Source organism: Thalassophryne amazonica, chromosome 18 (assembly GCF_902500255.1).
Source record: "Thalassophryne amazonica chromosome 18, fThaAma1.1, whole genome shotgun sequence".
NCBI classification, from domain to species: domain Eukaryota; kingdom Metazoa; phylum Chordata; class Actinopteri; order Batrachoidiformes; family Batrachoididae; genus Thalassophryne; species Thalassophryne amazonica.
Window position 1 is genome coordinate 19,182,518 of NC_047120.1, and position 25,665 is coordinate 19,208,182.

Below are 25,665 nucleotides of genomic sequence, written 5' to 3' on the forward strand. Positions count from 1 at the left end.
AAGTGCCATTAAAGGATAAAAGAGATGCGCAAGATGAGATGTCATGTTTCCTGCAGCTGTAAAAGTGTCAGCAAATTAGCAGTACTATAAAGTTTTGCATTACCACAATGCCTGTTTTAATTATTTTGAGAAAAGTAGAAAATGTATTAATGCCAAACACTGAGCATGCACACACGCCTGTGCATCACAATGACATACACATAAACCTTTCACGTTGTTGGATTGCTAACAGTCCAGAGCAGGGTCAGTCACCTACATCAGCCTAATTTTAAAAAGGCAGTTTTAGCAGGTTGTCTGGGGTGCAACAGCCCCAACCCCTTTCCAGTTTTAAAATTTAGAATCAGTGAATGATGGGAGAGAGGAAGAGTGAGAATGGAGATATAGAACAAAAAGGATAAGCCACGATGTATCAATAAGCATTTTATAATAGAATTGCAGCCCCCTGAATCATAACGGAATCGAATCATGAGATGTCAAGGGATTCCCATCTCAATGGATATGCAGATGTGAGCCAAATGGTTTCTATTTTTTCCATTACTCTTGGATTTCTTTTTAATAAAATGCAATGGGCTCTAGACCCGGAGCCTATAGTTGCAGTCTAAACATTGCTGGCATTGTATGATGCCAGTAAATGGTTCAGTGATGAAAGTGGGCCATGGGGGGGTACTTGATTTTGGCAAGGGCCTAAGCCCTTGTGTGTTTTTGGGTGGTCTGGGTGTTCTCCCCTCAAAAAACCTGAAATCTCAGATGCATTCTAGTGGTCTATTTACCCACCCAAAAAAAAAAAAAAAATTTTTTTTGTTGAGTCGGGTCATTTTTTCTAACAGAAGAGTCTTTTCACAGAACTTGTATCATCACGATACAAACATTCAACTTAAGCAATTTGTGCTTTTACAACCCCTGGCAAAAATTATGGAATCACCGGCATCGGAGGATGTTCATTCAGTTGTTTAATTTTGTAGAAAAAAAGCAGATCACATACATGACACAAAACTAAAGTCATTTCAAATGGTAACTTTCTGGCTTTAAGAAACACTAAAGAAATCAGGAAAAAAAATTGTGGCAGTCAGTAACGGTTACTTTTTTAGACCAAGCAGAGGGGAAAAAAATATGGGATCACTTAATTCTGAGGAAAAAATTATGGAATCATGAATAACAAAAGAACGCTCCAACACATCACTAGTATTTTGTTGCACCACCTCTGGCTTTTATAACAGCTTGCAGTCTCTGAGGCATGGACTTAATGAGTGACAAACAGTACTCTTCATCAATCTGGCTCCAACTTTCTCTGATTGCTGTTGCCAGATCAGCTTTGCAGGTTGGAGCCTTGTCATGGACCATTTTCTTCAACTTCCACCAAAGATTTTCAATTGGATTAAGATCCGGACTATTTGCAGGCCATGACATTGACCCTATGTGTCTTTTTGCAAGGAATGTTTTCACAGTTTTTGCTTCTATCGTTTGAAGTTTCATTTGTGTGAAATAACTTGAATAATGTCAACTGACAACGAATTCCATCAAAAAAATGATATAATAAAATCGAAGACTTACTGGGAGTGTTAATGCTTCCGTATAAATGATGTAGCACATGGCCTCGCTTCGCCGTAATGAAATAAATACATTCTCAACAAAAAAACTGAGGTTTTGAACTGAGGACAGAGACTGTTGTGTTTTCACTCCTAACTGGGAAATTCCTGGTTCCATCTGGAGATAAGCTTTGGAGACACCCCCGTGGGCCTCCACTCTGGCCCCACATCACAACAGAACTGTATCTCAGAGTTTCAAAGGAGTCCTTGCTTGTTTATCAGTTAAATTTCAGTCACTGTGAATTACATGACATTATAATTGCTTCACTTCAGAATCTGAAATTTCCCAGGCCAAGAGAATCCACTTTTTATGGCCTTACGCCAAGGCCAGAAACTCTCCAGATGTGCAAGAGGAACAAATTATAAGACATGGCCATAAACTTTGAACCTTCACAACCAGCTATTATCTCTATGTCTAAGTGAAGAAAAAGGAGACCTTTGTTTAAACAGGAATGCAAGAGAACAGATTTTATGCATATATCAATCAATCAATCAATTTTTTTTTTTATATAGCGCCAAATCACAACAAACAGTTGCCCCAAGGCGCTTTATATTGTAAGGCAAGGCCATACAATAATGATGTAAAACCCCAACGGTCAAAACAACCCCCTGTGAGCAAGCACTTGGCTACAGTGGGAAGGAAAAACTCCCTTTTAACAGGAAGAAACCTCCAGCAGAACCAGGCTCAGGGAGGGGCAGTCTTCTGCTGGGACTGGTTGGGGCTGAGGGAGAGAACCAGGAAAAAGACATGCTGTGGAGGGGAGCAGAGATCGATCACTAATGATTAAATGCAGAGTGGTGCATACAGAGCAAAAAGAGAAAGAAACAGTGCATCATGGGAACCCCCCAGCAGTCTACGTCTATAGCAGCATAACTAAGGGATGGTTCAGGGTCACCTGATCCAGCCCTAACTATAAGCTTTAGCAAAAAGGAAAGTTTTAAGCCTAATCTTAAAAGTAGAGAGGGTGTCTGTCTCCCTGATCTGAATTGGGAGCTGGTTCCACAGGAGAGGAGCCTGAAAGCTGAAGGCTCTGCCTCCCATTCTACTCTTACAAACCCTAGGAACTACAAGTAAGCCTGCAGTCTGAGAGCGAAGCGCTCTATTGGGGTGATATGGTACTACGAGGTCCCTAAGATAAGATGGGACCTGATTATTCAAAACCTTATAAGTAAGAAGAAGAATTTTAAATTCTATTCTAGAATTAACAGGAAGCCAATGAAGAGAGGCCAATATGGGTGAGATATGCTCTCTCCTTCTAGTCCCCGTCAGCACTCTAGCTGCAGCATTTTGAACTAACTGAAGGCTTTTTAGGGAACTTTTAGGACAACCTGATAATAATGAATTACAATAGTCCAGCCTAGAGGAAATAAATGCATGAATTAGTTTTTCAGCATCACTCTGAGACAAGACCTTTCTGATTTTAGAGATATTGCGTAAATGCAAAAAAGCAGTCCTACATATTTGTTTAATATGCGCTTTGAATGACATATCCTGATCAAAAATGACTCCAAGATTTCTCACAGTATTACTAGAGGTCAGGGTAATGCCATCCAGAGTAAGGATCTGGTTAGACACCATGTTTCTAAGATTTGTGGGCCAAGTACAATAACTTCAGTTTTATCTGAGTTTAAAAGCAGGAAATTAGAGGTCATCCATGTCTTTATGTCTGTAAGACAATCCTGCAGTTTAGCTAATTGGTGTGTGTCCTCTGGCTTCATGGATAGATAAAGCTGGGTATCATCTGCGTAACAATGAAAATTTAAGCAATACCGTCTAATAATACTGCCTAAGGGAAGCATATATAAAGTGAATAAAATTGGTCCTAGCACAGAACCTTGTGGAACTCCATAATTAACTTTAGTCTGTGAAGAAGATTCCCCATTTACATGAACAAATTGTAATCTATTAGACAAATATGATTCAAACCACCGCAGCGCAGTGCCTTTAATACCTATGGCATGCTCTAATCTCTGTAATAAAATTTTATGGTCAACAGTATCAAAAGCAGCACTGAGGTCTAACAGAACAAGCACAGAGATGAGTCCACTGTCCGAGGCCATAAGAAGATCATTTGTAACCTTCACTAATGCTGTTTCTGTACTATGATGAATTCTAAAACCTGACTGAAACTCTTCAAATAGACCATTCCTCTGCAGATGATCAGTTAGCTGTTTTACAACTACCCTTTCAAGAATTTTGAGAGAAAAGGAAGGTTGGAGATTGGCCTATAATTAGCTAAGATAGCTGGGTCAAGTGATGGCTTTTTAAGTAATGGTTTAATTACTGCCAACTTAAAAAGCCTGTGGTACATAGCCAACTAACAAAGATAGATTGATCATATTTAAGATCGAAGCATTAAATAATGGTAGGGCTTCCTTGAGCAGCCTGGTAGGAATGGGGTCTAATAAACATGTTGATGGTTTGGATGAAGTAACTAATGAAAATAACTCAGACAGAACAATCTGAGAGAAAGAGTCTAACCAAATACCGGCATCACTGAAAGCAGCCAAAGATAACGATACGTCTTTGGGATGGTTATGAGTAATTTTTTCTCTAATAGTTAAAATTTTGTTAGCAAAGAAAGTCATGAACTCATTACTAGTTAAAGTTAATGGAATACTCAGCTCAATAGAGCTCTGACTCTTTGTCAGCCTGGCTACAGTGCTGAAAAGAAACCTGGGGTTGTTCTTATTTTCTTCAATTAGTGATGAGTAGAAAGATGTCCTAGCTTTACGGAGGGCTTTTTTATAGAGCAACAGACTCTTTTTCCAGGCTAAGTGAAGATCTTCTAAATTAGTGAGACGCCATTTCCTCTCCAACTTACGGGTTATCTGCTTTAAGCTACGAGTTTGAGAGTTATACCATGGAGTCAGACACTTCTGATTTAAAAGCTCTCTTTTTCAGAGGAGCTACAGCATCCAAAGTTGTCTTCAATGAGGATGTAAAACTATTGACGAGATACTTTATCTCCCTTACAGAGTTTAGGTAGCTACTCTGCACTGTGTTGTTATATGGCATTAGAGAACATAAAGAAGGAATCATATCCTTAAACCTAGTTACAGCGCTTTCTGAAAGACTTCTAGTGTAATGAAACTTATTCCCTACTGCTGGGTAGTCCATCAGAGTAAATGTAAATGTTATTAAAAAATGATCAGACAGAAGGGAGTTTTCAGGGAATACTGTTAAGTCTTCTATTCCATACCATAAGTCAGAACAAGATCTAAGATATGATTAAAGTGGTGGGTGGACTCATTTACTTTTTGAGCAAAGCCAATAGAGTCTAATAATAGATTAAATGCAGTGTTGAGGCTGTCATTCTCAGCATCTGTGTGGATGTTAAAATCGCCCACTATAATTATCTTATCTGAGCTAAGCACTAAGTCAGACAAAAGGTCTGAAAATTCACAGAGAAACTCACAGTAACGACCAGGTGGACGATAGATAATAACAAATAAAACTGGTTTTTGGGACTTCCAATTTGGATGGACAAGACTAAGAGACAAGCTTTCAAATGAATTAAAGCTCTGTCTGGGTTTTTGATTAATTAATAAGCTGGAATGGAAGATTGCTGCTAATCCACCGCCCCGGCCCGTGCTACGAGCATTCTGACAGTTAGTGTGACTCGGGGGTGTTGACTCATTTAAACTAACATATTCATCCTGCTGTAACCAGGTTTCTGTTAGGCAGAATAAATCAATATGTTGATCAATTATTATATCATTTACCAACAGGGACTTAGAAGAGAGAGACCTAATGTTTAATAGACCACATTTAACTGTTTTAGTCTGTGGTGCAGTTGAAGGTGCTATATTATTTTTCTTTTTGAATTTTTAGGCTTAAATAGATTTTTGCTGGTTATTGGTAGTCTGGGAGCAGGCACCGTCTCTACGGGGATGGGGTAATGAGGGGATGGCAGGGGGAGAGAAGCTGCAGAGAGGTGTGTAAGACTACAACTCTGCTTCCTGGTCCCAACCCTGGATAGTCACGGTTTGGAGGATTTAAGAAAATTAGCCAGATTTCTAGAAATGAGAGCTGCTCCATCCAAAGTGGGATGGATGCCGTCTCTCCTAACAAGACCAGGTTTTCCCCAGAAGCTTTGCCAATTATCTATGAAGCCCACCTCATTTTTTGGACACCACTCAGACAGCCAGCAATTCAAGGAGAACATGCGGCTAAACATGTCACTCCGGTCTGATTGGGGAGGGGCCCAGAGAAAACTACAGAGTCCGACATTGTTTTTGCAAAGTTACACACCGATTTAATGTTAATTTTAGTGACCTCCGATTGGCGTAACCGGGTGTCATTACTGCCGACGTGAATTACAATCTTACCAAATTTACGCTTAGCCTTAACCAGCAGTTTCAAATTTCCTTCAATGTCGCCTGCTCTGGCCCCCGGAAGACAATTGACTATGGTTGCTGGTGTCGCTAACTTCACATTTCTCAAAACAGAGTCGCCAATAACCAGAGTTTGATCCTCGGCGGGTGTGTCGTCGAGTGGGGAAAAACGGTTAGAAATGTGAACGGGTTGGCGGTGTACACGGGGCTTCTGTTTAGGGCTACGCTTCCTCCTCACAGTCACCCAGTCAGCCTGCTTTCCCGGCTGCTCGGGATCTGCCAGGGGGGAACTAACGGCGGCTAAGCTACCTTGGTCCGCACCGACTACAGGGGCCTGGCTAGCTGTAGAATTTTCCACGGTGCGGAGCCGAGTCTCCAATTCGCCCAGCCTGGCCTCCAAAGCTACGAATAAGCTACACTTATTACAAGTACCATTACTGCTAAAGGAGGCCGAGGAATAACTAAACATTTCACACCCAGAGCAGAAAAGTGCGGGAGAGACAGGAGAAGCCGCCATGCTAAATCGGCTAAGAGCTAGTAGCTACGCTAAGCTAGCGGATTCCTAAAAACACGCAAAGTGAATAATGTGTAAATAATTTAGAGGTGATTCAGCAGAAGGAGTGCTTTAGTTAAGGCACGTAAAGATTACACTGGGAAACAAATCGTAATCTAGATAACTAGATCAATCTAACTGCGCAGATTAAACAGCTAACAGATACAGAAAAACACCGCTGTGCTCCGGAACAGGAAGTGATACAATACCGCAGTGAGAGCCAACCACCAGTAGAGGCAAGCTGAGATGGAGGAAAATTCTAATGTTGTTTGTGTTGATTATTCAAACAAAATGCTTTGCATATAATCAATTCATTTAAATGACGTGTTCCTTGTAACTGATGTGTGTTTAAATGTGATCTTTCTGCATTATCAATATGTTGATGGTGAAATATTGTGTTTTAACCAAATGGAGTGGTAAAGTGACTATGAATGATGTGTATCCATTGGAGTGTCTTAGAACAAATAGTATGCCAAAACAGTTAATGTGGTTAAATAGTTGAATTATTTCTTTGTCTTTCTCTTCACATGAAGTTTCTGTGAAGTTACCCATTCACGTAGGTGGGGTTCAATTAAGGGACGTAAGTCCCTTTAAAAGTTTCAGAAAGGAGCTCTTCACTCTCTTGCCTCTTCTCTCATGCTCTGAAGCACTCGCCTCCCCTTTCGGCAACCCTTTGCTTCTCTCTTTTCTTCAAACGCTTAACTTTATTTTTAGTTCAACAAGGCCCCATGCTAACCTAGCTATGCTACTGCATGGCTTTATTCATTGTTTCATTCTTTGATAACTCTTAAATTAACAGCCTGATGTTTTTAAGGTTCGTCAAGTCTTACAAATTTTTAAGAGAACTTCCAAGCTGAACTTTTCAAAATAGCGAATTTACAGAAAAGCGACTTTCCTTTTCTGTACTTTACAACGCTGCTCTTAAAGTTTTAACTTTTTTCTAAATTCACAAAGACTTTTAATCTGGTGCCAACAAACTTTTTAAAAGCTACCAGAACCCATTTTCAACAAACGCCTTCCACCTCTGGGGTCAAGCAAGCTGACGGACCTGACTGCAAAGCATCAGCCATCCTGTCCGTAAAATCAGCCAACACTGAAGCCTTGGGATCGCCGGGGAGACCGCTGGTTTAACCCCTGACCCAAGTGAGCTCACGCTGCAAAGAGCCAGACAGTCGGTTCATCCGAACCATGTCTTCAATGGATCAGCTAAGTGACCCAGTTAAAAGTTCCACAAAAAGGGTTTTGTTATCAATGGATGCAAAGTGGCTTTTTAAACATATTCATATGTTTGTTTAATAATTTTCTTTATAACTGGCTTCAAATTTCATTACTAAATTCAAATCAGATTTATTTGTCTTTAAGCTTTATCTCACTACATTCAACGTCTCATGAGTAAGCAAATTGTGTCCATGAATGAACTTATTTAATCACTGTCCACACAAAATGCCAGTACGCTGTTCATTCTTTGTATATTTGTAAATGTAAATATTTCTGCTGTGGTTCATTTTGTGTTCAGAAGGAAACCCTTGGTCAATCGTATCGTAGAATTCACTTTCAGATTTGAGACTGATTAATTAAATTGAGACTGATTGATTAATTTGAGGCGGATTAATTCATTGTTGTTTAAGTTAAAGTACCTATTAAATAGGTGATGCCCCAAGATAATTAGATATTATTGTAATTAAGTAATTATTAAACCTTAAAATTGTTCATTATTTTGGTGACCCATTAAATGAGGTCTAGGCCAATTTAATTCAATTTGGGCATTTAACAATACTTCATTTATTTTCACTACATATTTTTGGTGCTCTCCGTGAGGCCAATAACACATGCGAGGCTTGACTACTTATTCACTACATATAAATTAGAGCCTCTGTGTGAGGTGCCATTCATTCCAAATAATTAAATTAATTTAATTTGTTACAATGATGATTAAAAAAAAGTTGGGTCAGCGTTTTGGTCCTTTTGGTCGAACCAGCCACATTTGAATTTATTCATGAGGAAGTTTAAATAGTCTCCCTGCAGCAGAATGTTTCATCCATTTCCTTTGTAATTTCAACACCATGTGGAGTTCACGGTAAAATCTGTAAAAGCATCTGTCATTCTCTGCAGTGTGGTCAAGCAGTGCTGCGTAACATTATCCTCCAGTCTCGGATCAGGATGTGAAAATGTGAGACTTAATATCCACTGTGACGTCTCGTCAGAGGTTTCCAAACAATTTTACAAATACAGACCACAGACTAAATCCGACGCGAGCCAAGAAAAGAAAAATAACCCTTTTTCTTCTTTTGAGTTTGCAAACTAACACGGTGCATTACCACCACCAACTGTTTGGGTGCGGAGCATTAATGGGTTCTGACGTATGCTACCAAAAATAGCCTGGAAGCGTTAACCACATAAATAAAAACCCAGTGTAGTTTGATGGCTTTATTGAAGATGGCGACTGTTTACTTAATTGCTGATAACTGCACCTCATGGGCACTTGCATGACCAGAGATTGCTTCGAGGTATTTCACTGGGTTTTTCTTCAGAAGCCCTGTCGCCTCGATTACAACTGGTATTGTTTATTTCTTCCAGTGACCGCGTTGTTCAAAGGTCATTTTTGTGATTTTTTTTTTTCTTTTAGCTTTATTGAGGCCAGGAACGCAGGGGTGGTGGCCAAGTGGTTCGAGCACTTGGTTTCAGTACGGAAGGTTCATAGTTCAAGCCCCGCTCATGTCATATTCTCCATGTAATGTGGAGTTGTGTCACAAAGGGCCTCTGGTGTAAAACCTGTGCCAATTCAACATGCAGATCCACCTCAAATTTGTTGTGGTGACCCCAAGTGCAAACAAGGGAGCAGTTGAAGAGGCTTACTAGCTTTATTGAGGCTAGTGGCACTGGGCACTATTAACTTCAATAATTGTGGCTGTTTTTCTTGCTTATTCCAAATGACAATATCAGGTTTTATTGCACCTCCTTTGACATATCCTCCTGCTGGTATTTCTGTCATAGAAGATGGTTACATCCCCCTTCAATGAGACCAGTGCTGGCTCATGCTCCCAGATGTTTTCCTTTACCTCCACCTTCAGCTCCTTGCATATTTTCCAGTGTTGATATTTACAGACATTGTGTCAGGATGTATAGTGTCTGTCTGCCATGAGGGTCTGGCAGGCTGATATTAGATGGTTTATACTTTCAATAGCTGTATGACAGAATTGGAACTCATAATTTTGTGAATTTAATTTGAAATTAATACATTTTTTAAACAATTTATTAGAAGTCCCTGATCTTGTGCTCCAACTATAATTCTTTCTCCATCAAAACCAAGTTCTCCATTTTTAATCCACTGCATTGATCCTTCTTTATCTATGTTTTCCTTTTCTCATCCTTCTGTGCACTCAAAGTTTCTGTTCTCTTTTGCCGTGGTTTATTTTTGCATTACCTCCCGGTCTTTGCCTTCAATTCATTTCTCTTGAATTTTTTTTGATGTATGAATTTTAACATGTCTGACTAGACTGCTCATATGGACAAATCTGTTACCACAATCAGAACAGCCAAACAGTTTATCTCCCGTATGAATTCTCATGTGTTTAATGAGATCAACTCTCTGTCCAAGTGTTTTACCGCAATCAGAACAGCCAAATGATTTCTGTCTTTTTTTTTTTTATTTCTCTTCAATTTCTTTTTTTACAGAGTGTAATGGGCCCCAACCCTGGGGTCTACAGTTACATCCTAATCATTAATCATTATTGGCATTGTATCCGAGGGCTCTCTTCAAGATGGTAACTGTTCCTTTAACTGCGGATATCTGCACCTCATGGGCACTTGGGTGACCAGGGATTGCCTCAAGATATTTCTTCAGGTTCTTCTTCATAAGCCCTGTTGCTCCCACCACGACTGGTATGATATCAATTTCTTTCAATGACCACGTTATTCGTAGATCATTTTTAAGGTCTTGGTATTTCGTAATTTTCTCCCTTTCAGCTCTATTCAGGCCATAGTCATTGGGGACTGTCACATCAATAATTTTTGCTGTCTTCTCTTGCTTGTTCCAAATGACAATATCAGGTTTTACTGCACCTCTTTCGATATGTCTTCCTGCTGGGATCTCTTTGTCATAAAAGACAGTCACTTTTCCATTGGATGAGACTGGTGCTGGCTCATACTCCCAAACGTGTCCCTCTACTTCCACCTCCAGTTCCTTGCATACTTTCCAATGTAAATACTTACAGATCTTGTTATGCCGGCTTGTGTAATGTCCGTCTGCCATGAGGATCTGACATGCTGATACTAAGTGGTTTACACTCTCAACAGCTGCATGACAGAAACGGCATTGATCATTCTGTGATATTCCTGCCATTTTTTTGAAGCCATTTGTTAATAGTCCTTGGTCTTGCGTTCCTACTATAATTCTTTCCCCATCAAAACCAAGTTCTCCGTTTGTAAGCCAGCGCACAGATCCTTCTTTGTCTATGTATTCTTTTTCAAGTTCTTCTTGGAATCGGCCAGCCCTTTTGTGCTGTTTCCATCTATTCATTCGATGTTTTTGTTCTCTTTTGCTGTATTTTTCCCTGGCCTGTCTTGCTAGTGTCGTTGCAGGTGTCAGCTCATTACTTTCTCTCTCTCGCAAAAGATCTCCGCCAAAGTTTACTGCCAATTTTATAATAGAGGTCTGTTGTGGCATAGTCTTAATATGATGTTGCATAACCTTTTTCATAACTTCTTCTTGAGAGCTCTTTAAGTACTGCCCAATACTTATTATAGATGCTCTATAAGCCTGGTTGATCTCCACTAGACCTAAGCCGCCTTCTCGACGGGGGAGATATATTCTATCCATACATTGATTTCTGTATGTAATTTTATGTAGGGTGAGCATCTTCCTAGTTTTAGTATCTAATTTGTTAAGCTCACCCTGTGGCCAGTCTACTATGCCAAAGCCATAGCTCAACACAGGCAATGCAAACTGGTTTATGGCCGTGATCTTGTTCTTTGGTATCAATTCTGATTTACAGATCTTCTTTAAGCGGTTTAAGTATTCTTGTGTTACTTTCTCTCTCATTTTTTTATGCTCTATTGTAGTATTTTCTTCAATTCCCAGATATTTGTACGTGGAATCCTCAGCCAAATCTTCAATAACGTTCCCCTCATCCAACTGTATATTTTCTGTGACCTGCTTTTTACCACCTCTGATTGTACATTTAGAGCACTTATCCAGCCCAAATTCCATACCGATTTCCTTAGAAAAAGTATGGACTGCCTCCACTAATCTCCTGAGTCCCCTCTCTGAATCTGCAAATATTTTCAAGTCGTCCATAAACAGAAGGTGACTCACCACCTGTTTATGTTTTCTTCCTCTACCTCCATCTAAGTCATACCCAATGTCCAATTCCTTGAGGATCTTGCTTAATGGATCAATACTAAGACAAAAAAGGAGTGGAGAGAGACTATCTCCCTGGAATATCCCTCGCGTCACTTTTATGTCTGGGATTATTATCTGCCCCTCTGCATGGTTTAGAGTGATGGTGGTGTTCCACTTATTCATTTGTGTTTTCAAGAGAGATCTTACTTCCTTATTGATGTTATAAAGTTCTAGGCATCTCATAATCCATGAATGTGGGATTTTATCAAATGCCTTTTTATAGTCAATCCAAGCCATGCTGAGGTTTCTCCTCCTTCTTTTGCAGTCCTCCAGGATAGCATTGTCTATCAATAATTTCTCCCATGTGAATTTTTGTGTGTGTGATCAGACTGTTCTTATGTTGAAATATTTTACCACAATCAGAACAAACAAATGGTTTCTGTCCCATATGAATTCTCTTGTGTGTTATCAGACTGTTCTTATGTTGAAATATTTTACCACAGTCAGAACAGCCAAATCGTTTCAGTCCCATATGAATTCTCATGTGTGAAATAACATTGCTCTTTTGTGTAAATCTTCTGCCACACTCTGAACAACCAAATGTTTTCTCTTCCATATGAATTCTCATGTGTGTCATCAGATTCCCCTTTCGCCCAAATTTTTTACCACACTCAGAACAAATAAACTGCTTCACTCCTGTATGAATTCTCATGTGTGTCATTAGATTACTCTTCTGACCAAACCTTTTACCACATTCAGAACAGTCAAACGGTTTCTCTCCTGAATGAATTCTCAAGTGTTTGATCAGATTGCCCTTCAGTCTAAATCTTTTACCACATTCAGAGCAGGCAAATTGTTTTTCACTTTCTTGCATTTCCATATGTTGATTTGCGACATTGGTATTTGTTTGGCAGTTGAAACCTGAATGAAGTTCTCTGGTCTGTTTCCATTCCCAACTGTTGTCAGTCTCAGTTTCAGAGCTGTCTGTATTCCTGTCATTGGGGTCTTGTTGTGAAGGACTATATGGACATGAGTTGCTGGCTTGTTGTGGTCCTCTATAATCCTCTCCATCAGCTTGTGTTGTCAGTGTTCTGAGTACAGATGAGCTGCTGGCTACTGGCTCAGGCTCTGTGCTGTCATCAAGCTGACTTTGATGAAGCTGTGATGACTGTGGTTTTTCATTGTATTCACTCTTTACAGGGACAGCAGTGAACTTAGTAATATCAACCTCCTCCAGTGGGTGAAGCTGCTGTCCCTGCTGACATATCCAGAGTTGTTGTTCTTCCTCTTTAATGCCCTTCTGGTCAACAGTCAGTTTACACTCCTGGTGTTGTGGAAGAATTTTTTCTTTAATAACCAACACCTGCCGCATGTCTGCAATGAAACAAATAAATTGATAATATTTAGGAAAATGTTCATTAAAATAATGATCCACTAATCCACTGGTGATCTGGCCAATCAGTTCAAACTGAAGCACCATTTTTATTACCAAGACATGATTGATTTTTCTCTCTCTCTCTCACACACACACACGCGCGTATTTCCCTCATGGTAATGGTACTGTCTGTCACCATCACATTATGTGAAGGCAGTTATAAAAGATTACATCATTTTGTAGACATTCAGTAATTAAATCAATCATGAATTGCTGCCTGAAGTTACTCCCCTTGCTCAGGTTGTCTGTCCCAGTGTCTGAAAAGAAATAAAACCTTTGCCCAGATCAACCACAATAAAACTCACAAATAAAGTGAGGGAAATAAGTATTTGAACACCCTGCGATTTTGCAAGTTCTCCCACTTAGAAATCATGTCGGGATCTGAACTTTTCATCTTAGGTGCATGTCCACTGTGAGAGACATAATCCCAAACATCCCCCCCCCCCCCCAAAAAAAAATCCGGAAATCACAATGTATGATTTTTTTTAAATAATTTATTTGCATGTTACTGCTGCAAATAAGTATTTCAACACCTGCCAATCAGCAAAAATTCTGGCCCTCAAAGACCTGTTAGTCCGCCTCTAAAACGTCCAGCTCCACTCCACTTATTATTCCAAATTAGAAGCACCTATTTGAGGTCTTTGGCTGCATAAAGACACCTGTTCACCCCACACAATCAGTAAGACTCCAACTACTAACATGGCTAAGACCAAAGAGCTGTCCAAAGACACCAGAGACAAAATTGTAGACCTCCACAAGGCTGGAAAGGGCTACGGGGCAATTGCCAAGCAGCTTGGTGAAAAAAGATCAACTGTTGGAGCAATTATTAGAAAATGGAAGAAGCTAAACATGACTGTCAATTTCCCTCGGACTGGGGCTCCATCCAAGATCCCACTTCGTGGCATATCAATGATCCTAAGAAAGGTGAAGAATCAGCCCAGAACTGCACGGGAGGAGCTGGTCAATGACCTGAAAAGAGCTGGCACCACTGTTTCCAAGGTTACTGTGGGTAATACAAAGTGAGACGTCATGGGTTAAAATCATGCATGGCACCGAAGGTTCCCCTGATTAAATCAGCACACGTCCAGGCCTGTCTTAACTTTGCCCATGACCATTTGGATGATCCAGAAGAGTCATGGGAGAAAGTTATGTGGTCAGATGAGACCAAAATAGAACTTTTTGGTCTTAATGCCACTCGTCATGTTTGGCGGAAGAAGAATGCTGAGTACCATCCCAAAAACACCGTCCTTACTGTGAAGCATGGGGGTGGAAGCGTCATGCTTTGGGGGTGTTTTTCTGCACATGGAACAGGACGACTGCACTGTATTAAGGAGAGGATGACCGGGGCCATGTATTGCGAGATTTTGGGGAACAACCTCCTTCCCTCAGTTAGAACATTGAAGATGGGTCATGGATGGGTCTTCCAACATGACAATGACCTGAAAAACACAGCCAGGATAACCAAGGAGTGGCTCCGTAAGAAGCATATCAAGGTTCTGGAGTGGCCTAGCCAGTTTTCAGACCTAAACCCAATAGAAAATCTTTGGAGGGAGCTCAAACTCCATGTTTCTCAGCTACAGCCCAGTAACCTGCCTAATCTAGAGAAGATCTGTGTGGAGGAATTGGCCAAAATCCCTGCTGCAGTGTGCGCAAACCTGGTGAAAAACTACAGGAAATGTTTGACCTCTGTAATTGCAAACAAAGGCTACTGTACCAAATATTAACATTGATTTTCACAGGTGTTGAAATACTTATTTGCAGCAGTAACATACAAATAAATTATATATATATAAAAAATAAAAAAAAATCATACATTGTGATTTCTGGATTTTTTTTTTTTTTTTACATTATGTCTCTCACAGTGGACATGCACCTAAGATGAAAATTTCAGACCCCTTCATGATTTCTAAGTGGGAGAACTTGCAAAATTGCAGGGTGTTCAAAAGCTTATTTTCCTTGCTGTAAACCATTTTCCCCTACCCTGATGAATAAAGACACACTTTGTCAGTCACTTCACTTGACAATTTTCACATCTGTGTATACGCATAATTAACTTTTAAAGCATATGTCAGCCGATACTATTATTTTCCCATCCTGGTGTGGCCAGGGGTGAATAATAAGAAAGGGTTAGTGGTAGAGCGGGATTTTGCTGAAATTAAAAACAGAAAATACTCAAAGGCAACTTGAAATTATTACAGATAAAGATGCATCTTGAAAATTATGACAAAGTTCAATATTTGTCATATTTCAGAAAGAGAAAACTTTATATATTTTAATCCAATTACATATAAAGTAAAATGTTTCAAGCTTTTTTATTTATTTAAGGCCTAAAGGTTAAAAAAAAAACCACGTCATCTCAAAATATTAGAATATTTCATAAAACAAAAATGAAGTAAATAAAAAACAGAACATGAAAATTTTGTTCATTTGTGCACGCAATACTTGGTTGGAGCGTCTTTTGAATGAATTACTGCATCAACACAGCATAGTATGGAGCTTGTGGCACTGTTGGGGCATTATGGACGCCCAGGTTGTTTTGATTTGAACAGGTTAGTTGTTTTGAACAGCCTTCAGCTCATCTGTATTGTTAGGTCTGGTGTCTCAAATCTTCCTCTTGACAATACTGTATAAAGAACCTATGAGGTTTTGTCTATGCTGCTAATCAAGTACAGTATCTGACTGTTGGGAAGGTGTCGTAGCACGGACCCACAACAGGGGGCGCAAATGAACGGACAATGAATAAGCCAAAAAGTAACAATTTAATGTTGTGATAATACACAACTAAATACACAGAAATTGTACAGTCAATTGACACCAGGTGACGTGTGGGCAGGCTCAAAGATAGAAGACCCCCGACGAGAGAGAAGCCGCGTCCCACACGGCTTCCACCACCAACGGTCTGAAGAACACCGGAGCCGCCAAGTCCCGAGTCCCCAGGTGGCCTCTGTCTTCGGCTGTCAACCCTAGTACTGCTGGCAGAAAGCAGAGACAAGATGAATGAGTGCGAGTCCGCACACTCAGTAATCCACAGTCTGTACACAGTTAGGAGGGAGCACCTCCACCTCCAATCACACACTCGTGCAGCTCCTGGTTAACCACTTATCTGGTTTGGAGTGTGAGGCGAAGCCGTCGCTGTCACACCAAACGCCAATCCCACAAACAAGGAAAACCACCAGGAAAACGGCTGCAACAGAAGTTCAGATTATTATACAACGTATGTGTCAGCAGAGAAATTACCTCTTCAGTAGTCGATTTCTCGGCGAGGAGGTGGAGTTGCAGTCCGGCTTATAAAGTGGTGTAGATGAGTGACAGCTGGTGCGATGAGTGACAGCTGTCACTTCTTCTGGGTCTGGTGCCCTCTCGTGCTTGGAGCCCGCACTCCAAGCAGGGCGCCCTCTGGTGGTGGTGGGCCAGCAGTACCTCCTTCAGCGGCCCACATAACATCTGACCTTGTCTTTGGTTCAGGAGTAGCTTGACATTCTGAATGTGACAATTGCAACTCATTTCCTGGACACGTTTATGAGTAGTGGCTGTTTATGTATGTATGTTCATTCAGTTGTTTAATTTTGTAGAAAAAAGCAGATCACAGAGCATGACCAGAGATTGCTTCGAGGTATTTCACTGGGTTTTTCTTCAGAAGCCCTGTCGCCTCGATTACAACTGGTATTGTTTATTTCTTCCAGTTGTTCAAAGGTCATTTTTGTGATTTTTTTTTTTCTTTTAGCTTTATTGAGGCCAGGAACGCAGGGGTGGTGGCCAAGTGGTTCGAACACTTGGTTTCAGTACGGAAGGTTCATAGTTCAAGCCCCGCTCATGTCATATTCTCCATGTAATGTGGAGTTGCGTCACGAAGGGCCTCTGGTGTAAAACCTGTGCCAATTCAACATGCAGATCCACCTCAAATTTGTTGTGGTGACCCCAAGTGCAAACAAGGGAGCAGCTGAAGAGGCTTACTAGCTTTATTGAGGCTAGTGGCACTGGGCACTATTAACTTCAATAATTGTGGCTGTTTTTCTTGCTTATTCCAAATGACAATATCAGGTTTTATTGCACCTCCTTTGACATATCCTCCTGCTGGTATTTCTGTCATAGAAGATGGTTACATCCCCCTTCAATGAGACCAGTGCTGGCTCATGCTCCCAGATGTTTTCCTTTATCTCCACCTTCAGCTCCTTGCATATTTTCCAGTGTTGATATTTACAGACATTGTGTCAGGATGTATAGTGTCTGTCTGCCATGAGGGTCTGGCAGGCTGATATTCAATAGCTGTATGACAGAATTGGAACTCATAATTTTGTGAATTTAATTTGAAATTAATACATTTTTTGAACAATTTGTTAGAAGTCCCTGATCTTGTGCTCCAACTATAATTCTTTCTCCATCAAAACCAAGTTCTCCATTTTTAATCCACTGCATTGATCCTTCTTTATCTATGTATTCCTTTTCTCATCCTTCTGTGCACTCAAAGTTTCTGTTCTCTTTTGCCGTGGTTTATTTTTGCATTACCTCCCGGTCTTTGCCTTCAATTCAGACCTTGCAGTGTGTGCAAACCTGGTGAAAAACTACAGGAAACGTTTGACCTCTGTAATTGCAAACAAAGGCTACTGTACCAAATATTAACATTGATTTTCACAGGTGTTGAAATACTTATTTGCAGCAGTAACATACAAATAAATTATATATATATATATATATATATATATATATATATATATATATATATATAAAAAAAGAAAAATCATACATTGTGATTTCTGGATTTTTTTTTTTTTTTTTTACATTATGTCTCTCACAGTGGACATGCACCTAAGATGAAAATTTCAGACCCCTTCATGATTTCTAAGTGGGAGAACTTGCAAAATTGCAGGGTGTTCAAATGCTTATTTTCCTTGCTGTAAACCATTTTCCCCTACCCTGATGAATAAAGACACACTTTGTCAGTCACTTCACTTGACAATTTTCACATCTGTGTATACGCATAATTAACTTTTAAAGCTTATGTCAGCCGATACTATTATTTTCCCATCCTGGTGTGGCCAGGGGTGAATAATAAGAACGGGTTAGTGGTGGAGCGGGATTTTGCTGAAATTAAAAACAGAAAATATTCAAAGGCAACTTGAAATTATTACAGATAAAGATGCATCTTGAAAAAATTATGACAAAGTTCAATATTTGTCATATTTCAGAAAGAGAAAACTTTATATATTTTAATCCAATTACATATAAAGTAAAATGTTTCAAGCTTTTTTATTTTAATAAGGCCTAAAGGTTAAAAAACACAACATGTCATCTCAAAATATTAGAATATTTCATAAAATAAAAACGAAGTAAATAAAAAACAGAACATGAAAATTTTGTTCATTTGTGCACGCAATACTTGGTTGGAGCGTCTTTTGAATGAATTACTGCATCAACACAGCATAGTATGGAGCTTGTGGCACTGTTGGGGCATTATGGACGCCCAGGTTGTTTTGATTTGAACAGGTTAGTTGTTTTGAACAGCCTTCAGCTCATCTGTATTGTTGGGTCTGGTGTCTCAAATCCTCCTCTTGACAATACTGTATAAAGAACCTATGAGGTTTTGTCTATGCTGCTAATCAAGTACAGTATCTGACCTTGTCTTTGGTTCAGGAGTAGCTTGACATTCTGAATGTGACAACTGCAACTCATTTCCTGGACACGTTTATGAGTAGTGGCTCTTTATGTACTATGCCAAGTTTACCCCTTGTGAAGCTCCCCCAAGTTCGTCAATCAGCTTTGCTTTTTTTTTTGACAATCTTCTCAAGGTGTTCATCCTTGTTGCTTGTGAATCTTTTCCAACCACACTTTTGCCTTCCAGTCAACTTTCTATGACTATGCTTTGACACTACACTCTGTGAACAACCAGCCCTTGGAGCAATGGGATTCTGTGACTTACCCTCCTTGTGAAAGGTGTCAATTAGTGTCTTCTGGACATCTGTTAAGTCAGCAGTCTTCCCAAGACATAAGTAGGGTGAGGTGAAAAAGTTTGAAAATGTCAATGGACTGCGAGTACCAACGATAGGAAGGGTTTGGGAGGGCTGTCCCTTTCTCAGGTGGCGGTCCGGGGGCCTCCCAGGGAAAAGTTTTTTTTTTTAAATTAGCTACAAAATGGTGCAATGTGAGCACAATTTTGGGGAAGAATATAATAAAAAGTCCCTATGTGCTCACATTTTTTTTTTTTTTTTTTGTATTTTATATATTTACACAGAGGGAGGGTAATAATAGCAGGAAAAAACTGTACTCATTTCCATTCCAATAACTTTCCATTCATGACATAGAAGTCACAGCTAGGACACTAACTCACTCACTCATCTTCTACCGCTTACTCTAGTCAAGGGTCACAAGGGGCTTGGAGCCTATCCCAGCAGTCACAGGGCGTGAGGCAGGGTACACCCTAGCCTGACAACCGGCCCAAATTAGGCTGGATACTGCCACCATTTAGGAGTAGTAATTCCTGCTTCTAAATGACCAATAGGAGAGCAGCGCTTGTGCCAGGAGTAGGCATTCCTGCAATTCTGTCCCTGGTGTCCTTAGGCAGCTCTTTGGTCTTGGCCATGGTGAATAGGTTGGAGTGTGATTGAGTCTGTGGGCAGGTGTCTTTCACACAGGTAACGAGTTCAAACAGGACCAATTAATACAGGTAAAGAGTGCAGAAGAGGAGGGTTTCTTAAAGAAAAACTAAAAGGTCTGTGAGAGCCAGAATTCTTGCTGGATGGTCAGTGATCAAATACTTATTTCATGCAATAAAATGTGAATTAATGAATCAACAGTGGATAAAATACTTACTTCCCTCACTCTACAGACAATTTAAAGTTACCATTCAGGCTAAATTGCATGTCTTTAGATGTGAAAAGAAGCTGGACCACCTGGAGGGAACCCACGTAAACACGGGGAGAACATGCAAATTCCACACAGAAAGCCACAAGTGGGAATTGAACCCATGATGACCTTGCTGTGAGGCCACAGTACTAACCACTAATTCACCATCCTGCCCTGCACAGTAAACTAATTGAACAATATTCAATTAAACTTATTTTAACTGATATTCAATAGCAGAATAAATCTGTCAATAGCTGTGTAATTCAAAACAATGAGGTTCTATGATAATATGTCATGCGGTAAAATAAAACTATTTTAACATGGCATGCCAGTGCTGCTTTATCACATATCAGTGAGAATGCAATGGCTTAGACTGTACTAAGCTAATACTGAGCCAATATAAACCTGAACCACTTGGGCACCCAAATCAACATTCAGGATTTAAGTATCCCATTGTAATTTTACACTCAACAAAAATATAAAAGCAACACTTTTGGTTTTGCTCCCATTTTGTATGAGATGAACTCAAAGATCTAAAACTTTTTCCACATACACAATATCACCATTTCCCTCAAATATTGTTCACAAACCAGTCTAAATCTGTGATAGTGAGCACTTCTCCTTTGCTGAGATAATCCATCCCACCTCACAGGTGTGCCATATCAAGAAGCTGATTAGACACCATGATTAGTGCACAGATGTGCCATAGACTGCCCACAATAAAAGGCCACTCTGAAAGGTGCAGTTTTATCACACAGCACAATGCCACAGATATCGCAAGATTTGAGGGAGCGTGCAATTGGCATGCAGACAGCAGGAATGTCAACCAGAGCTGTTGCTTGTGTACTGAATGTTCATTTCTCTACCATAAGCCGTCTCCAAAGGCGTTTCAGAGAATTTGGCAGTACATCCAACCAGCCTCACAACTGCAGACCACGTGTAACCACACCAGCCCAGGACCTCCACATCCAGCATGTTCACCTCCAAGATCGTCTGAGACCAGCCACTCGGACAGCTGCTGAAACAATCGGTTTGCATAACCAAAGAATTTCTGCACAAACTGTCAGAAACCATCTCAGGGAAGCTCATCTGCATGCTCATCGTCCTCATCGGGGTCTCGACCTGACTCCAGTTCGTCGTTGTAACCGACCTGAGTGGGCAAATGCTCACATTCGCTGACGTTTGGCACGTTGGAGAGGTGTTCTCTTTATGGATGAATCCCGGTTCACACTGTCCAGGGCAGATGGCATGTGTGGCGTTGTGTGGGTGAGCGGTTTTCTGATGTCAATGTTGTGGATCGAGTGGCCCATGGTGGCGGTGGGGTTATGGTATGGGCAGGCGTCTGTTATGGACGAAGAACACAGGTGCATTTTATTAATGGCATTTTGAATGCACAGAGATACCGTGACGAGATCCTGAGGCCCACTGTTGTGCCATACATCCAAGAACATCACCTCATGTTGCAGCAGGATAATGCACGGCCCCATGTTGCAAGGATCTGTACACAATTCTTGGAAGCTGAAAATGTCCCAGTTCTTGCATGGCCGGCATACTCACCGGACATGTCACCCATTGAGCATGTTTGGGATGCTCTGGACCGGTGTATACAACAGCGTGTACCAGTTCCTGCCAATATCCAGCAACTTCGCACAGCCATTGAAGAGGAGTGGACCAACATTCCACAGGCCACAACTGACAACCTGATCAACTCTATGTGAAGGAGATGTGTTGCACTGCATGAGGCAAATGGTGGTCACACCAGATACTGACTGGTATCCCCCCCCCCAATAAAACAAAACTGCACCTTTCAGAGTGGCCTTTTATTGTGGACAGTCTAAGGCACACCTGTGCACTAATCATGGTGTCTAATCAGCATCTTGATATGGCACACCTGTGAGGTGGGATGGATTATCTCCGCAAAGGAGAAGTGCTCACTATCACAGATTTAGACTGGTTTGTGAACAATATTTGAGGGAAATGGTGATATTGTGTATGTGGAAAAAGTTTTAGATCTTTGAGTTCATCTCATACAAAATGGGAGCAAAACCAAAAGTGTTGCGTTTATATTTTTGTTGAGTGTAAGTAGTTCACAAACATTTCCAGGTTGGTCACGGTAAAATCAGGTCACATTAAGCAAGTGGTTGACCAGCATTTCAGTCATTTCAAAACCCAGTATTAATGGGAAAACAATCACTTCCTGAACATCAGATTTGGGAAATAAGTGGTGGCTGAAAACACGCTGCAAACCAGCAGCGTGTTTTCAGCCTCACTGAACTGTTTGTCAGCTTCACTGAGCTGTTTGATGGTGTCTGAGACACACTTTAGCTCAGAACACCCCCCAAACTCAGCTCCTCTGCAGCAGCGCTGCACTTCACACAGAAGTTTTCCTGGATTAAAAAACTCTGTGGGCATTATGGTGATTAGGCGGTGGAGTCCAAATCTCTATTGCGAAGTAAGCGCAATGTTTTTGTGTTGCATCTCAGTTTAAGGCAGTCGTAAAGGGCGACAACGCTGAAAATTAACGTGAATCGACCCGATACCATTCCCAAATCCGATAGCAACCGATTCTTGCAAAATAGCCGTACTGGCGTCTGATACCGATACTGAGTATTGGCTCGGGACATCCCTAGTTTTAGCATTTAGACACATGCTGCAGTGCAGTATGGGTAAATGAGTTTCCTGACGTGAGTGGTTGGCTGCACACACAACTTACTGAAACGTGTGGTGGGTTTTACATTTGTTAAGAAAAAGGCAATCTGAAACTGAAAATTCTGTTAAGTACAACCCCTGGCAAAAATTATGGAATCACCAGCCTCGGAGGATGTTCATTCAGTTGTTTAATTTTGTAGAAAAAAAGCAGATCACAGACATGACACAAAACTAAAGTCATTTCAAATGGTAACTTTCTGGCTTTAAGAAACACTATAAGAAATCAGGAAAAAAAATTGTGGCAGTCAGTAACGGTTACTTTTTTAGACCAAGCAGAGGGAAAAAAATATGGACTCACTCAATTCTGAGGAATAAATTATGGAATCACCCTGTAAATTTTCATCCCCAAAACTAACACCTGCATCAAATCAGATCTGCTCGTTAGTCTGCATCTAAAAAGGAGTGATCACACTTTGGAGAGCTGTTGCACCAAGTGGACTGACATGAATCATGGCTCCAACACGAGAGATGTCAACTGAAACAAAGGAGAGGATTATCAAACTCTTAAAAGAGAGTAAATCATCACGCAATGTTGCAAAAGATGTTGGTTGTTCACAGTCAGCTGTGTCTAAACTCTGGACCAAATACAAACAACATGGGAAGGTTGTTAAAGGCAAACATACTGGTAGACCAAGGAAGACATCAAAGCATCGAGACAGAAAACTTAAAGCAATATGTCTCACAAATCAAAAAATGTACAACAAAACAAATGAGGAACGAATGGGAGGAAACTGGAGTCAACGTCTGTGACCGAACTGTAAGAAACCGCCTAAAGGAAATGGGATTTACATACAGAAAAGCTAAACGAAAGGCATCATTAACACCTAAACAGAAAAAAACAAGGTTACAATGGGCTAAGGAAAAGCAATTGTGGACTGTGGATGACTGGATGAAAGTCATATTCAGTGATGAATCTCGAATCTGCATTGGGCAAGGTGATGATGCTGGAACTTTTGTTTGGTGCCTTTCCAATGAGATTTATAAAGATGACTGCCTGAAGAGAACATGTAAATTTCCACAGTCATTGATGATATGGGGCTGCATGTCAGGTAAAGGCACTGGGGAGATGGCTGTCATTACATCATCAATAAATGCACAAGTTTATGTTGATATTTTGGACAATTGAAAGGATGTTTGGGGATGATGAAATCATTTTTCAAGATGCATCTTGCCATAGAGCAAAAACATTCCTTGCAAAAAGACACATAGGGTCAATGTCATGGCATAGGGTCAATGTCAATGAGCAGATCTGATTTGATGCAGGTGTTAATTTGGGGGATGAAAATTTACAGGGTGATTCCATAATTTTTTCCTCAGAATTGAGTGATTCCATATTTTTTTCTCTGCTTGGTCTAAAAAAGTAACCGTTACTGACTGCCACAATCTTTTTTTCTTGATTTCTTATAGTGTTTCTTAAAGCCAGAAAGTTGCCATTTGAAATGACTTTAGTTTTGTGTCATGTCTGTGATCTGCTTTTTTTCTACAAAATTAAACAACTGAATGAACATCCTCTGAGGCCGGTGATTCCATAATTTTTGCCAGGGGTTGTAGATTCAGCACTTTTAGCCAATGTGTGGCGGGCGGCAAATGCTGTTCATACTGCCATGAACACCGGAAGAACACATGGAAGTGTGTTCTTCCATGAGTTGTAGGCTATAAACGTTCCTCTGATGAATGCTTTAGGAGCGTCCCACACGGTGGATAATCTCTGTTGTTTCTTTATTTAATTCCTAAAATATTCTTATATCTTCCCCAAGTTTTATGGCAACTTGATCATCCTGTAACAAACTCATGTTCATTCTCCAACGTCCATCCCTTTAGCCAATGGCCACTGCCACTGGCTACTGCCGTCTTATTTGAACAAGAGATGAACGTAAATTAAATTTGTTCAAGGATAAAACCAGGATGAAAATATTCTGAATCATAGTTTTTCACACTTTTGTGTTTCACAAAGTGAGGCTGTGTGCAAAAGATGATCGTTAAGTTGCTCTGCTGTTTTAAGGAGCGTTTAGCGCTAAATTCCTTTGTTCACACAAATGATCATGTGATCATGTGATGTTATAAACAGGAGATGACATATCCCCCCAGTCCACCCAAGTACACCCTTATGTTAAATATGTATGAAATAGGTCAAATGGTTCTTGAGATATCGCACTAACAAAAGTGGCAATGACAATATCTTGAATATCTCACTGTGACCTTGAAACTGACCCCATGGTTATCGTAATAGACCAATTTCATTCACATATCACAGCCAAATCATAAGCTGTTTACCATCTACCTTATTTATACACATCCTTTTGCGATTGTGTCCTAGGGTTTAAGGTAAAACAAGGTGGAGACAGCTAAGAAAACAGTAAATTGTTCTCCTGCTGAACAAGATTATATATACAAGCCCAATTCCAATGAAGTTGGGACATTGTATAAAATGTAAATAAAAACAGAATACAATGATTTGCAAATCCTCTTCAACCTATATTCAACTGAATACACCACAAAGACAAGATACTTAATGTTCAAACTGATAAACATTATTGTTTTTGTGCAAATATTTGCTCATTTTGAAATGGATGCTGCAACACGTTTCAAAAAAGCTGGGACAGTGGTATGTTTACCACTGTGTTACATCACCTTTCCTTCTAACAACACTCAATAAGTATTTGTATTTCAACAGTCTGGGGTCTCCATTGTCATATTTTGCGCTTCATAATACGCCACACATTTTCAATGGGTGACAGGTCTGGACTGCAGGCAGGACAGTCTAGTACCCCCATTCCTTTACTATGAAGCCACACTGTTGTAACACGTGTAGAATGTGGCTTGGCATTGTCTTGCTGAAATAAGCAGGGACGTCCCTGAAAAA

At 40.3% G+C, this 25,665-nt stretch overlaps 1 protein-coding gene and 1 long non-coding RNA gene across 5 annotated transcripts in view; one reads left to right on the forward strand and one right to left on the reverse strand.

Annotated features, from left to right (window-relative positions):
- The window catches only part of LOC117530521, a 44,968-nt gene extending 32,075 nt beyond the window's left edge, over window positions 1–12,893 (forward strand). Inside the window, exon 3 of the long non-coding RNA XR_004566400.1 lies at window positions 12,836–12,893. This is a non-coding gene — a long non-coding RNA (uncharacterized LOC117530521). The remainder of the gene's footprint in view (window positions 1–12,835) is intronic.
- LOC117530488 (gastrula zinc finger protein XlCGF57.1-like) overlaps window positions 1–25,665 on the reverse strand; it is a 66,908-nt gene that overhangs the window by 33,237 nt on the left and 8,006 nt on the right. Inside the window, exons 4-5 of one of the 4 annotated variants that reach the window (XM_034193404.1) lie at window positions 12,589–13,192; window positions 3,879–3,887 (exon numbers count right to left, since the gene is read on the reverse strand). The exons of 2 other annotated variants lie outside the window; for them this stretch is intronic. In XM_034193404.1, coding sequence (XP_034049295.1) covers window positions 3,879–3,887; window positions 12,589–13,192 — 613 coding nt within the window. Of the gene's footprint in view, window positions 1–3,878; window positions 3,888–11,519; window positions 13,193–25,665 lie in introns of those variants that run through there. One more of the 4 variants, XM_034193403.1, reaches the window with a different exon arrangement.